This window comes from Caretta caretta, chromosome 11 (genome assembly GCF_965140235.1).
Source record: "Caretta caretta isolate rCarCar2 chromosome 11, rCarCar1.hap1, whole genome shotgun sequence".
NCBI lineage: Eukaryota > Metazoa > Chordata > Testudines > Cheloniidae > Caretta > Caretta caretta.
The window spans coordinates 36,345,001-36,360,806 of record NC_134216.1 but is presented as its reverse complement, the minus strand read 5'-3'; the positions used below and the strand labels follow the sequence as shown (position 1 = coordinate 36,360,806).

The window sequence follows — 15,806 nt, the reverse complement described above, 5'->3', positions numbered from 1 at the left end:
TGCTTTCTTAAAGGCCAATGAAATGGGGCATGTCCCCACCCCAATCAGGAGAAGGCGAATGAGCTCCTCTGGGTGCAATCCCTACCAAATAGACTCACCTGTACAGCCTGCTCTTGTTGGAGGAAGCAAACTTTAAAAGGAGAGCTGGCCCCAGGAAGGGGCACTAACTAGGAGGAAAGCTGTTGTGCCTCATAAGGAGTGGACTCTTGTTACAGAATAACTGAGAGGGGAAAAGCTAACAAGACTCCACTGCCAAAAGGTTTACCAAAACCATAAAAGGCCTTTGAAAGGGAGAAAGAGCTTTGAAGCTGCCTAAGTGTGACCTCCTGCCCACCACAGCACCTAACCCTGGTAGTTTTTATACTGTGAAAGGAAAATTTCAGATTTCAGCTATATTAGATAACATTTTGTACTGTAAGCCCTAAGCCTAGCTAACAAATATTTTCTCAATTACTCTAGCCATATATATAATTTAGTCAATTTATATTGCATACTTTTCTCTCTATTTTCTGTACTTGCCAATAAAATCTGTGCTTTATTGAAGATAACTGGAATTGGATGTGGAGATCACTGAATGGGGATAATCACTGACACACAACTCAGCCAGAGAGATACATAGTTTTTTGTCATATGTTAAACTCTAAAAAATGTGTTTGTGGTTCTGTTCACCACAAAAAGGAAATACCCCCTTACCTCAACAGCTTCCAGTCTAGTAGAAAGATAGGTCTAAGAGAGATGCACTTAGAAAATCAGGGAAAGGAATAGCATTGTGTGTCCCCCCAGGGGAGTATTGTTTGGGGTTTTGCTTTTTAACTCACTTTTTTGGGGCAATGTAGCAAAAGTGTGTCTTTAGAAGGGATCTGAATAAGGAGAAGGTGATGGGATGGCATACTGGGGAAGGAATTACATGTACAGCAGCTGGCTTTGAAAAAAGCATGAACATTGGAACAGAAGTAGACAAATGAGACATCAAGGCTGGTGTCCTTGGCTGCTGACCAGTAATCTCAGAGTGAGCTAAGTGAGGAAGTGGTTAATGGCTTGAATACAGGGTCAAGAAGTTACAATCTCTCACGTAAAACAGTGCAACAAGGAAACTGGTGAAAGCAAGAATGGGCATAGTGTGAGAAAAGTAATGGGAAGTGTGGAAAGCTTTGTTACATCAGCAAACTAAAGTCTGGCTCCCAGTTGTCTGACTGTAGCATTTGGGCAAATACCAAATAGCTGGAAAAATGCTATTCAGCCAAAGCTGAATTAGAAGCTGAATTGTGCTTAAACATTAAATAATACATTTTCGTGTGTTTTACTTGACCACTTATTGCAGCAGAATGCTAGTAATAAAAACAGTATTTAGTCAACCTCACAATCTAATTCACCAGAATGTATTACATTGTTAATACCTTGCTGTTGTGACCATAATAAAATAAGCCTGATTCAGATTTCAATCACACTATTATAAAACCTGGGTACATTTTGTGAAGTAAATGGCATTATAACAGTGTAAAACTGAAGTGAGATCAGAATCTGGCCATCTTTGCTAATTATTCAAACTTTCTTTACTGGACCCCTATATTTAAAAGCATATTTTTCTCATTTTACTGTTTTAATACAAATTGCAGGAGTGGATAATGACACAAATAGCCCCCCTAGAAGCTCCTGAAACCACTTAAACCTGTATTCTTTCAGGGTTTCTGAATTCACTCCTGATTAGGACTGTCTGATACAGTGGAGGAGGGCAGAGTGAGAGTGAGAGGGAGTGGGTGAAGAGGTAACTAATATTGGGGTGGAGAATGGGATAGGAATAACATTCAAAGGATAACTTGAACAGGGGAAATGGGAAGTGGATGGAGATGGTAGAGAAAGATGAAGGAAGTGGAACTTCCTCAAAACCTTTCATCAACCTGGGCTGCAGCCCCATCAGAAATGGCTGTAAGGAAAAGTGGAGAAGCAATGGTCCAGCTGACCATGCTGCAGATACAGTAGAAAGGAAGCTGAACATCCTTCTATTTGGCTTCTGATAGGATTTTGAAAAAATATTTGTCCAAGGCCAAATATCAGAATTTACCTTGTATGCAGCCAAATACCTACACCAGGAGTGGCCAAACTTACTGACCTTCTGAGTCGCATACAATAATTTTCAGAAGTTTGAGAGCCGCAAGACACGCACAACCTGCCCCGTGGGGCGGTGCCTGCTGGGGTGTGGGACTTCTGCCCCGATGCCCCCGCACTGGGCCAAAGCCCTTAGAACCTCCACTCTGCAGGGCAGAAGCCCCTTGTCCCACCACAGGGCAGAAGCCCCGAGCTTCCCAGTCTTGTTGGGGGGTGGCAGCTCCAGGAGCCGCACTTTAACTGTAAAAGAGCCACATGCGGCTCACAAGCCACAGTTTGGCCACGCCTGATCTATACTCAAAGCTACATTTCAGTTCATCTCTACTTCATAGCCTGTCAGTGTTCCCAGTCCTCACACTTAACTCCAATGAGTTGCACTACTGCAAGTGTGGGCCAATGACTATGCCATGAATCTTGACTACTGGAATACAGAAGCATCCCTCTCTGTGCTGCTTTGCAGCAAATCTTGGTTGCAGAGCTGCAGGCTGCTTTTAGCTTCCATGACAGGTTGACCTTTCCTTTGAATACACCTGATGCTTTGGAGCCAACATCCATGGCCTTCTGGAGCTCACATGGCTCAAAAGCCCATGAATATTTTCAGCTGGATCTGTCTTCAAGTATCTGCCTTAACTCTGAATTACCATGTGTGTGCCAGTTTGGATTACAGTAGTCACATTTCATGAATCTCTTTCTTTTTGGAGTTTTATTTTTATTTTGCCTATTTATAAAAAAGGTAAAAAATAATTTTAAAAGTAAGTGTAAAGACAAGAATGTCAATCCTAAAGAGGCTACTTGATTATTGTAACAAAGACATGCCAAGGCTTTTGCTGGAGGAAGTAACTATATAGTTTTGCTCTATCTAAAATTGTCCCAATATGTACAAATATATATATATATATATATAGAGAGAGAGAGAGAGTTAAAAATTCTTGTGAAAAACAGTTACAACATGTTTAATAAAATAAGAGTCTACAACAAACTTATAAAAACTTCATCCACCATTGAAATGTGGCCAGCTCTTACAGGAACCGTTTAATAAATAGTTCATGACAAACCTATATAGTTGTTTAGGATAAGAAGTGTGTGAAGAGTTGTCTTCGCTAAAGGAGGCTATAGGGTGAATTTAATATATTAATTACCCAGTTTGGAATTTGCCCAGAACACCATGGTTTAGAGAGAACTTATCTTGCTTCCAATATTCTAAAGCCTGTGTTATGCAATATAACCTGCCATATGTTCATTGTTTTACTCACTTAGATGTTGAGTTATAAAGAATCCTATGATGACAAATTTCTATGTTTATGTTTCTGCGAGCCACACAGTTTTATGGATATTTTATTTAAGTTTTAACTATTCAAGTAAAAATGTATCCCTAATGAAAAATCTATAAACAAATTTAAATCCAAATTATATTTTTGTAATTAGTTTTGTTTAATGGTGATGCTAGTGAATCTAAAATGTTAATAGCACTGGCTAGCTCAAGACCTTGAGGAATAGACCAGTAAGTGCTATTCATGGATTTCCACACATTTATTTGCAGAGATGTATCTCATTCCTGACTTGCAACACTCTTGCTATTACCAGAGATCAATAGTTCTTCTGAATTCTGCCAAAGGTGTTTTTTTTGCTTTGTGTGGGGCTGCAGCTGGAGGCCACAGAGCCCAGGACAAAAAATAGAAGCAAGAATGTCCTCTAAAACAGCAGCCTCACACCAGTTCATTTGCTCCCATTCCTGCACCCCCGTGCGCTCAACCCCCTCACACTCACAAGGTGTTGTGTCTGCCACCTTGGTGTTTTTCTTCAACTTCATTTTTAATCTTTTCCTCTTCTTTCTAGGCTTATCCCCCCTTGTAGACCTCCTCTCCTGCTCACTCCTCTATTCACTTTTTTCTTCTGCTTCCTTCTTCTCTCTGGGTACTTTGCTTCTTGTTTTCCAAGTCCCACCCCATAGCTGATCCACATATGTGAGGATGGCCATTAGTTCAGGGTTCTGCATGCTGTTAGTTTGTGTTGAAGGTGCTGTGTGATGACTCTGTCACCTTTACAGAATTCTCTATGTACTGGTTCCCCAAAGCTGCAGAAAAAGACAACTCTTGCTAGGCGCGCCACTGCGTTAGTGAGGGTGACTGCTGCAGTCAGTCCTTTTCCTCAACCATCCGTCCCCCCCGCAACACCCCATAGCAGCAACTCCGGTTTTGTAAGCTGGACAGATGTCTATTATGGACTATGATGAGATAGCTAAACTTATTATTGCTTGTCATTTTGAACAGAAACTTAAACCCAGGGTCTCCGCATCTGCAAGCCTAGTGTACAATTTAGCCCAGAGCAAGTTGTCTAATTATAAGCCCTTGAAAATAAAGGAATAGAATGGAAACAATGAGGATGTACGGTCATTTTACAAAATCCCTTTGCTAGTCTTGTACTTATGCCAACAATAATCAAAGACATATCTGTGTGCCAATGTTTTAGTGGACTGAAAAAGCTCAGTAGTCAGCTTTTTCTTAGGTTCCAGATGAAGACATAACGCAAGTCCCAGTGCTCTAAGGACAAAAACAGAGCCATGACAAATATCACAAAGTTGAGTATTTTTGTCACTTGTGCATTTCTTTGAGTAAGATATGAATGGTGTAGCACAGAATATAGCAATAATTAGATAGCACTGTTTTATTATCTATATTCTAGGTAGGTGACATATTATTTTAAATAATTAATTCTTGATTCTATAAGGTTCTGCACCGAAACTTTTACTTTCACCAGTAACTTGTCTTCAGATGTCATAAAAGTCTTTGTAGATGCCTTCAGGCAATTTAGTTTAGCTTATTCAGATATAAAAAACATTTATGGCATGTCTTCAGCTCAAAGACATTTTACTTCACTTCTGAGAGGTTTCAAATATAAGTACTAGAAAAAAGGAATCACATATAAAAGAAATATAATGCATCCACTCAGCAGCAGAAGTAATCTAATATAAAAGCACTGTTAGAAATTAGTGAAAATTAATTTAAACTTATGTAAAACAGAATATACCTGGACAAAAATGTGTGGCTATATGTTTTGCTCAAGTCCTCCAGCCACCAGTTAATGGAGGAAAGTGTCTGAGAGAAAAGTGCAATAGGGTATATCACAAAATGTCATGCTAAAATATACTCCAACATATTCTATGGCATTTTTTTATATGATGGGATCTTATGATATAGTAGTCACCCAGAAATCAGGTTCTCTAACTAACTCCATGGACTGGGATGTATACATGAGGAATAGCATGTCTTGAACCTGGGCTTCCAGGCAGTGCTCAGCCCATGGCTGACACCTGGCAGCTCACTGGAACCTTGGGAGAAGGGGGCTAGCAGAGCATTAGCTCACCAAGAGCTCAGCTGAGAAAGTTCCTGATTGGGGGAGATGTTCGGCCCCGCTGGCTGGCCCAGATGTACTAAAGCCAGAACGAGGCACAGGAAGGTGTCTGAACTGCCCCTATGGACCCTGTCACCTGTTTTTTGCCTCCCAACCTGTTCCTGCCTCTTTATCCCAGATCCCCATCTGCTCCTGGTTCCCTCTTTCCCGCTTTGCTCCAGGTCCATGTTCCTATATCCTATTGACTCCCAGCACTGGCTTCGAACCATGGCTTGACCACTGGTTCATCCGCTGTCTCTGACTCCAATCTGACTTTAACCCTTGACTTGATTCCTGACTCTGCCTTCAGCTTTGACACCTGGCTTTGGATCCTGGCACTTGACTCTAACCATGACTGCCAATGCCCTACCTAGTCCTTACAGTATGTTATAAACATTTACCATCCCTCTTACCCAGAAGCTGCTGCAACATGGTACCTGTTATCTGTGAAAGAACAGATTTTCAGGGAAGTGTGTTGCCACCTTTTTATTACTTGGTCCAAATCCTACAGGTTTTTTTTTTTTTTTTAAATATCCCTCTTTAAATGCACTTTTTGCATGGAGGACATTTGAACTTATTTTAATTTTCTAAATGTCTAAAATTCTCCATCTCTCTTTGAATTCTGACTGCTACTGTTCACATTCCAGTAACTGAATTGCATCTTAGGTGAACGGTAGTAACTAAGCTTAAGTGCAGTGAGATTTACATAAAAATTCCAGATTCATCTAGTAAACAGGGAAGGCTAGATTCATACTTGTGCTGGCACTAGGAATAGAGAGGAAGCAGTTTGAACCTCCTCTATTCAGGGGCAGCTGAGGACTGGTGTAGCTCCCAGTAATGCCACAGAATTGCTGGGATGCAGGACTGCCTTGATCATGCCTCTAGATAAATTAGAGGATTGGGCCAAAAGAAATCTGATGAAGTTCAACGAGGACAAGTGCAGAGTCCTGCACTTAGGACGGAAGAATCCCATGCACAGACTAGGGATGGAATGTCTAGGCAGCAGTTCTGCAGAAAAGGACCTAGGGGTTACTGTGGACGAGAAGCTGAATATGAGTCAACAGTGTGCCCTTGTTGCCAAGAAGGCCAATGGCATTTTGGGATGTATATAGGGGCGTTGCCAGCAGATTGAGGGACATGGCTGCTCCCCTCTATTCGACACTGGTGAGGCCTCATCTGGAGTACTGTGTCCAGTTTTGGGCCCCACACTACGAGAAGGATGTGGAGAAATTGGAAAACGTCCAGCAGAGGGCAACAAAAATTAGGAGGGGACTGGAACACATGACTTATGAGGAGAGGCTGAGGAAACTGGGATTGTTTAGTCTGCGGAAGAGAAGAATGAGGGGGGATTTGATAGCTGCTTTCAACTAGCTGAAAGGGGGTTCCAAAGAGGACGGATCTAGACTTTTCTCAGTGGTAGCAGATGACAGAAGGAGGAGTAATGGTCTCAAGTTGCAGTGGCGGAGGTTTAGGTTGGATATTAGGAAAAACTTTTTCAATAGGAGGGTGGTGAAACACTGGAATGCGTTACCTAGGGAGGTGGTGGAATCTCCTTCCTTAGAAGTTTTTAAGGTCAGACTTGACAAAGCCCTGGCTGGGATGATTTAGTTGGGGATTGGTCCTGCTTTGAGCAGGGGGTTGGACTAGATGACCTCCTGAGGTCCCTTCCAACCCTGATATTCTATGATTCTTCCTGTCCCCAGTCTTCCCTCTCCTTATCTTGAAATGCTGCATGTTCCAGGACTCCTGCAAACTCTATGCAGAGCTGGTGGAGCTAGGTCTGTCCCTGGAAAAGAGGTTCCTGCAGCTGGAGTATTTCCAGAGGTGGAGGAGATTATATTTGTCCAACAGAACTCTTTGTACCAGCTGGACTGACGTAGGGCAAATGATGCCTTGGGCTTAGAGTGTTTCACAAAATAATTAAAGAACATATTTCAGAGTAGCAGCCGTGTTAGTCTGTATCCGCAAAAAGAAAAGGAGTACTTGTGGTAGCTCACGAAAGCTTATGCTCAAATAAATTTGTTAGTCTCTAACGTGCCACAAATACTCCTTTTCTTTTTAAAGAACGTAGTGTAACACTGATTTAAAAACACCTGTGGTACCCATATTACAGCATTAGCTATCAACAATGCAGCTGCATTGCTTCTACGTCACTAGTGGGGAGAGGGCTCAGGAAATTTTGCCACCTTGTCATAAAATCTTTTTCAGAGCATGTTTTTATGATATGGTGGTGAAAATGCTTGAGCCCTGTGTACGCTAACATAACACTGTTGTTACCACTGGTTTAGCTTTGTCCTGGGTGGTAGTTGCTATAATATGGGGTACACATTTTTCCCAATGTAAGCAGGGCACTATAAGCATAATATTAACAATGACAGTGTTTTAAAATGAAAACAACCTAACCAAATAAACAAACAGAAGTGAACAGTGTTCCAATAACGATCCTAAGAAGAATCATGCCTTTTAAGACCAATTGTAAGGAAAAGGCACATAGGTCAACAGACTCAAGTGACAACTGCTCAAACCTGTAAGGTGTGGAAGAAAAGTGTTGCTCAGCCAACAGGGCCCAGGGGAGTCTCAAACAGCTATCTGGGCAAATGTGGCAGCTCAGTTTTCAGTCTCCAGAGAAAGCCTGTTAAAGTAATTTTCAGCTTCCCCTTTTGACTAGAAATAAGGTGTGGATTTGACTACAGGATCCTTATTATTGCTGAGTATATTAATATGAAGCAGGTGTCTTGGTCAGGCTGTTTCAGGAAGATATCAGCAAAGGCCATATCCTTGTATCCCAGCATGAAAAAATCTTAAAAGAATAAAAGTTTCAGCATCACTGCATGTTACTGGGTTGCTTGCTGAATTCACAGTCTGCCTTAACCATTTTCGCCCTGTATCAGTGTCTTCTGCCCTCTCCAGAATTTCTGTGACTCCACTGTTACTTTACCTTTCATGGTTCTCTAGCCTTTTCCTTGAGAAAAGTTCTCTCCATTTTTATATTCCTCTTCCATCTGCTGTAGCTTATCAACAGGAGTCCCTGTTCTGTTTTTCGCATTATACCCGATGTAGTATTGATGGTATCTATTGTTTTGTTTTGCTATGCACTGTACCCACACCAAATGTGAGGAGTGCTTGTGTTGGCAGGAGCTTTTCCCACCTTGTCCGATGTGCGCCTTTTGTGGATGGACAGATAGTTCAGTCTTTTGTCGTCTTTTCTAACTCTAAAGTTCACTCCATTTTTAAAATAATATTTCACATTCATATGGTGTCTATTAAAATAAACAGAACAGTAAAAACTAAATATTTATAATAATTCTCTTTTTTCTCTGTTAAAAATAACTATTAAATATTTAGCAAATAAGATCCTCAAGGTCTTTTTAAAATGAGTTAATGCTGCGGCAATTCCCAGACCAGAAGTTAGGAGCACCATTCTGCTCCTGGCTGGCCCTGATCAAAATTCCTATTTCCTCTCATCTAAAAGGCTTGGAGGTTTGGTTCACATGGTGGTATCAGTTTGGTAAAATATATGAGATGTAACTACTTGGGCATTTAAATTATCAGCATTTATTGTTATAGAAAGCATAAATTTGTTTTTGCTGTTAAAATTAGGTGTGGTGTTAAATAACCAGGTGTGGTGGGTTTTTTCCTTCACTATTTTTCCTAACTTATTTGCATTTTTTTGTAGGACATTCTTATGCAAGAGGCTAAACGTAATTAAATTTGCAGGATGAAAAGATGGCACAGGCATTGCTGGTACCACCAGGACCTGACAGCTTCTGCTATTTTACTAGAGAATCTCTCGCAGCTATTGAAAAGCGTGCCACAGAAGAAAAAGCTAAAAAACCCAAACAAGATCATACAGATGACGATGATGAAGATGGCCCAAAGCCAAATAGTGACTTGGAAGCAGGAAAGACACTGCCATTTATTTATGGTGACATACCTCCGGGAATGGTGTCCGAGCCCCTGGAGGACCTGGACCCATATTATATCAATAAAAAAGTGAGTGTTTATTAAGACTGCTGGTTGGATGCCTCTTTTGACAGTCGGGCAAAATTCTGTAGAGCAATTGAATTTTTTTTCCTGTTCTCTCTCTCCCTCTGCGAAAGTAAATGCATTATGTTATTTTCATTATAATATATCTGATCCTTTAATCTAATTGTACCTTTCAGTATTTAATACTGGGAGAAATTGCTGGAGAGTAATCGTCTACACAGAGTAGCATTATTCTATGAACTATTAATGATAGAGGTTAAGAGTTTAATCACTGTATTTTTAGAGCAATCAAGCCACAACACTATACTGAGAGGCTATTGGCCTGACTCCAATCTGATTTATGCCACTTTTATACTGCTGTAACCCCATAGGCTTTAACTGAGTTACACCTGATTGATACCAGGTAAGTGGCACAAAATTGGCCTGCAGATTGTTGAAAACAGATTCTGGGATGGAAAAGGTTGTAGGTAACAGGGTAGTGCCAGCCCATCTTCAACTGGCACTTTGTGGTATTCATCATAGTAAAGTTGGGATATGCAGGAGAGTTTTATGGCTTTGAAGGCTAGTTCAGGAAGGGTGTTCTATGCATAAGGGGCAGTGTGCAAAGAGTTCAAAGATGCTTGTGGTAGAAGTGGACAAGTAAGTGGATAAGGCTGTGGATATAAAGTTGCAGTTCCTTAGCACATAATGTATTTATATTTGTAAAAGAGTTTGTAACCCACAAGAAGCACACTCCAGCCCCCAACCAACTGCATAATCATATTGTCCTCACCCTGACCGTACCCTTCTCCGACTCCTTCTTGTGTTGTCACCTCCTCCTATTATTTTCTCCGTCTTCACCTAAGATCTGATTCTGCAACCCCTTAACTCACTCAAGCCATCCCTTTAACTTCTATGCAGTTTACCTTATCTATAGCACCATACATTCTAGGATCTGGTAATGAATATCCTGACCATCTCCAAAGGAGCCTGATAGCCCCACTTGACTCTGCTTGTGATAGCAAACACCACTCAATAAAAGAGGGGACTGATTCAGCTGGCTAAAAATTTGGGAAAACTTCTGAATGTTGATTGTAAACAGCAAACAATAATTAAAGAATAGAATCAAAATACTGAATGGAGGAAACCTCCTATAGGGATCACAGTAAAGTTGAGTCTTGAGGAAGAATTTGAAAAAAGAGTTTTGTGGCTTTGAAGACTAGTTTAGTAAGGGTGTTCCATGCATAAGGAACCATGTGCAACAGGTACAAAGATGTATGTGGGAGAAATAGACAAGTAAGCAAATAATCACCTTGGTGTGACCATGTTTTTTCACCTTTCCTTTGTTTTATTATATTCTCAAGCCGTGAAACATCAACTTTTTTCAGTGTCCTTTTTTTCTCTTAAATTTATTTTCAGGGTTTTCATTTTTATTTTTTCTCTTAAGCTCTCTCTTTCTAAAAGACATGTTTTGATCCAGCCTGTTTGTTTTATCTTCAGCATTTGCTTTGTTTTCTTTCTCTGCTCTCCTTTCTTTTCTCTTTCCCATTCCCTCTTCATTCTGTTTCTCTTCACTATTGCCTCTGTCCTCTTCATTTCTCCCTCTCCCCCAAGTTGTCTCTTTCTCTTCTGCAGTCCCTCCTGCTTAGATTTTTTTTTTTTTGCACTCCCTTCCCATAAACCATCTTCCCTGCTTTTCCACTTCCCCCACAGCTCTGTCCTTCTATGGTCTGACTGAAACTCTCCTTCACAAACAAGCCTTGCTGCTGCCCTAATGAACTTCTCCCCACAGGCTGGTACTCTGTTCTCTTATAATCCTACACATTGGCTTTTCTACACCTGACTCCTCCCTGCCCCATTACTGCTCCATCCAACATTTCCTTTCTGACCACATACCTGCAAGTAAGCAGAAGGGTACAATGCAGCATCTGCTGCTTTCAGGGGAGATAAAAACTGATGATTTAAAAAAATCAGATTTTTTTATTTAAATTTCATTTTTCTTTCTAAAATAAACCAATTTAAAACGAAATTTGAATGTATGACTGTATTAAAGATAACATTTACTATAATCTATTAAAATCATTTGAATTAAATGAAATAGTGTTCAAGCAGCCTAAGTAAACTGCTGAAGTGAAAAAATGTATCATCCAAAAAATTTTGCCCAACTTGAGTGGTGGCCACTTTGTATACAGGAAATTTGCTGAGTTTGAAGCCAAGTACTGTGAAATTATATGAAACTTTAAAAACCCACAGACACACAATACTGTAAGACTTGTAAGATAAACTTGCAAGAGTTGGCAGCAATGGATATAGGAAGGTGACTAATAGGCTGGGGATCAGTGAGCAGCTTCCCACTAAAAAAAAATCAGAAGGCAGATAAAGAATACACTACAAATGATCTAAATATCTAAAAAATACTTATGAATTTTAGGCCAATATGTTTTTATGGCAGTCTGAGTTAAGATTTTTAAATGCTTGAAGTTGGCAAAACTGTAGATAGCTCACAGAGGTAAGAGAAGTCCCCTTTTTCCTATATTGTACCATATTATAAGATGACTAGCAAAAAGAGAACTTTACAAAAATATGAGTATAGGAGACAAATTGTTGGTAGAGAACCTCTAGAGCAGGCTTTGGACTATATGTGACTCTACCAGCAGGGGCATCATACTAAATTGGTGTTTGGTGATTGTGGGAGGTCTGAACTTCACAGAACTGTAATAGAAGAAGGAAGTGAAAAAGTAAACAGCCCCTTATCTTGTTCATTTGGAAAAATCCCATGGTACTAACATTGCTGGTCTACTGTAGTTAGAGTTGCTTCCCTTAGCAGCATTGATTTTTTTTAAAATTACAGCTCCATGTTCAATATTAAAAATTAACATTCTCCTTGAGTGGAAAGTAAAGTAGATTCCAATATGTGATTACAAAACCCATCACTTACTAATGAAGATGAAATAAATTGCACTTGTGTAGTTAATTAATGTGGAAAGAGAGTGCATAGCTAATATATTAGGGTCATTTAGGCAACTCGAAGAAATATAAGTGTAGGGCAGAGAATAACTTTTTTTTCTTTCCATTTTTGGATACCATAGCAGCAGCTTGGTTTTGTGCAGTATTTTCAATTAAAAGGTTTTTGCATTATGTTCATTTGACCCCTTGTCTGATTTCCTGTATTATTCTACAGCCAAAGTGTTTAAAAAAACCCACCCAATCTTATGCTAAAAGCTAGTAGTGGACATCCTCAACAAACCTAAAGCTAATTTCTGACCATCAGTGAACTCAAAACATCACGTGGGGACAAGGAAGTTGGATACAAAGGTTTAGAACGACAAACTAGTCAGGGACTAGCTAACCCATTCGCAGTAATGAGTAAACTTCAGACCCTGTTTACTGCAACTGGCATCTGTTCTTAAATGTGTAGCAACCTGATTCTTTGAACAAAAGAAGAATGGACATAAGTGACTAATGAGAATTACTCATCCCCCTTCCTGATGCTATCACTTATCCAGTTAGGAGAAAGTACTTTTAATCATAGAGGTTGTTGCAATCAGGAGAAAATTGTATATGAATTGGAATCTGGCAACTGACTCTGCTGCAGCAATGACCTTAAGATGGGCAGTATTTTCCCATCACAACTGACAGAAAGTCAATCCTGGGAGTGGGAGGCAATCTGTGTCAGCATGACTCCCTCCTAACAACAGACACATCCCGTGGGTGGTCTTTCACAGCCTGATTTCCCCACTATATGTACCAGACCAGTGACCTTGGGGAAAGGGCAGCTTCCTTAGCTTGGTTTCTCCCCCACCAAAGTGGGGTCCAATTTACCTCCCGCCAGAGAGGAGACCTTGTGGGAGTGAGGAAGTTAGGGAGAGGGCAGCATCTCTAATCACATAAAGTACTAGTTTTTACAGAGTGCAAGCAACTTAGAAAGCAGCGATATTGTGATATTACAAAGCAGAGTCAAGGAATTTGACAAAGACTGAAAGGAATTGTAGTAATACCCTGAAGAAGTTTCAGGCAGGATCAAAGATCAAAGTGAATCCCAAACACATTTGGAATAGAAATAACAAAAATCTAGAAGAGGACCACCTACAGGAAAACACTGACTGTGTGTCCTTTAAGCCAACATGTAAATGACAATAAATACACAAAACTGAGTGTTCACAGACAAAGTCAGTAAGGTAGCCATGCTATAACTGAGAACAGAGTTTGTCCTTTTGGATCTCTTTCATGGTCTCGGGCTGCTGGGACTGATGCCAGCTGGCATTTTTGTTATTCCCTTCATTTGCCTATGGACAGACTTATTCAGGAAATTCATATAATTGATACTACTGTTATTTAAAATCTAAACTCAAAATACAGTGATTTTCTAATTACATTTAAATTCTTTAGGGTCAGATTATCATACCTTTAGTCACAGTGAATACAGTACTTTACCATTTGTGGAGGAAGATAACTGCTAAGATACAGTCAGTATATCGGAATTTCCCCTTAGCATGTTTGAGTGCAATACAATGTATTTGATTTTATTTGTAACCTTGATTTTACTTAAATACTTGATTTTATTGTTATAAATTGTCTTTATATGTCTGAAAATGTGTAATATAAATGAAATAAAAATACATGTTTATTTTAGTGATGAAAGGCCATATTCTGCTGCCATTAACACTGATGACAAAATTTCCCATTGATATTATATGCGTTGAATCCTGATCCCATTAAAATTTCTATAACACAAATTTTAGAACATTCGAAAATTAACAGTGGATAACTTAAATCAGCTGTTTCCTTAGAAATTCGGCATTTACTTGCCACAAGTGATGAACAGAATAGGACTTTCACTTCTAAAGGCTCAGTCCTACAAGGTGGACAGTTCCCTTGAGGACAGGGGAACAAAGTGCCAGAGTTGAAAATGCTATGTACACTGCACTTTCATTGTATATTCTTCTTTTCCAGACTTTCATAGTACTGAATAAAGGAAAGACAATTTTCCGTTTCAGTGCCACATCTGCCTTGTACATTTTAACTCCTGTCAACCCTGTTAGAAAAATTGCTATTAAGATTTTGGTACATTCATATCCTTTTCAAGTGGTTAATTTCAAATGTGACTGTTTTAAAAAGTATCATTACTGAAATAACACTTTTCATTTAAATATACAAATAACTGCCCTTGTATCTGTACATACATTCATTGAACATACTCCAATCACTCTTAAAAAGCATCAGTGTCACAACTGCAGTACGCAGCTCATCCCAAACCACAGAATTCCACACTGAATCACCCACTACTGTCAGATTTTAAATATTTGGTTTTAGATACAACTTTAAGCCTTTCTCCTCCAATGAGCTCTATGTGGGAAGACTCCTGCATCCATGCAGAGTCCCAATGACTTCATTAATAAGAAATAACTGAGTCTGATCCTGTTACTCATGCAAATAGTCCCATTAAGTCTGATGACACTAATTAACTTTAGAGGACTACTTAAATAAGTAAAGAGCTATTTGTATGGGCACATTGGTATTGTTTTCTTCATTAGGTGGAATGTGCTCCAAAAGTGATCAGAATCAAAGTAAAGGAAAATATTTTCATATATTAGAGTAACAACTTAGGCTCTACACATCCTCCTGCATCATGATCTGCTAGCTTTGACCCCTGGGCCTGTGTCGAGTCCCATTGGCTCCACACACACATAAGGCTCAACATTAATGTATCTTAATGCAGAACTGCGGCTTTAAACAATAAACTAAAGGCAAGGTTCATGTTTGCAGCTGCAGTATGTTTATAGTACCTGACATCAGCCATTGGTCATTTACACTGTCAGAAAATAGTCAGCATTAGATAATGGAATGGCAATATACGTGTAAAGCATGCACACTTACAACCCAATTTTACAAATGTCTCAGATCACTCAGAGCCTTGTAATATTAGGGGAGTGTAAAATAACCATAGTCCATAGAGTATTATAAATTCTTTTTTATGACTGCAAATTCACTTTAATCCAGTTAAGAAAGTGCAATCCACTGAAATATTAAGTAGTATATTTATGTAATTAAAATTCATGCTCCAATCCTGCAATGAGCTTCCATGCAACCCTATTGATATCAGAAACTTCAACTGAGCAACAGTGCAAATGTTGAAGAAAACACAACCAATGCAAGTAGCTAGTTTCATGTGAGTCCTAACTCATGTGAGTAGACCTCATCAGTAATCCTACTGGTTTTAGATGGGACTACCCAAGTGAGTAAATTGTAGGCCGAGATCCATTTTTTTTGTTATTCATATTACATTAGCATCTGAAGTCTAAATCAGGATTAGTCCACATTGTTTTAGGTGCTGTACAAACATA

The 15,806-nt window shown here is 39.5% G+C and overlaps 1 protein-coding gene across 6 annotated transcripts in view; it reads left to right on the top strand.

The window, feature by feature from the left end:
- The window catches only part of LOC125644823 (sodium channel protein type 2 subunit alpha-like), a 115,024-nt gene that overhangs the window by 12,207 nt on the left and 87,011 nt on the right, over positions 1 to 15,806 (top strand). For 4 of the 6 annotated variants that reach the window (XM_075117900.1, XM_075117904.1, XM_075117899.1 and 1 more), the window contains 2 exons: positions 9,173 to 9,489; positions 14,416 to 14,536. In XM_075117900.1, the coding sequence (XP_074974001.1) occupies positions 9,223 to 9,489; positions 14,416 to 14,536 (388 nt within the window). In that variant the 5' untranslated portion in view covers positions 9,173 to 9,222. The remainder of the gene's footprint in view (positions 1 to 9,172; positions 9,490 to 14,415; positions 14,537 to 15,806) is intronic. The other 2 variants (XM_075117903.1, XM_075117902.1) reach the window with 1 other exon arrangement.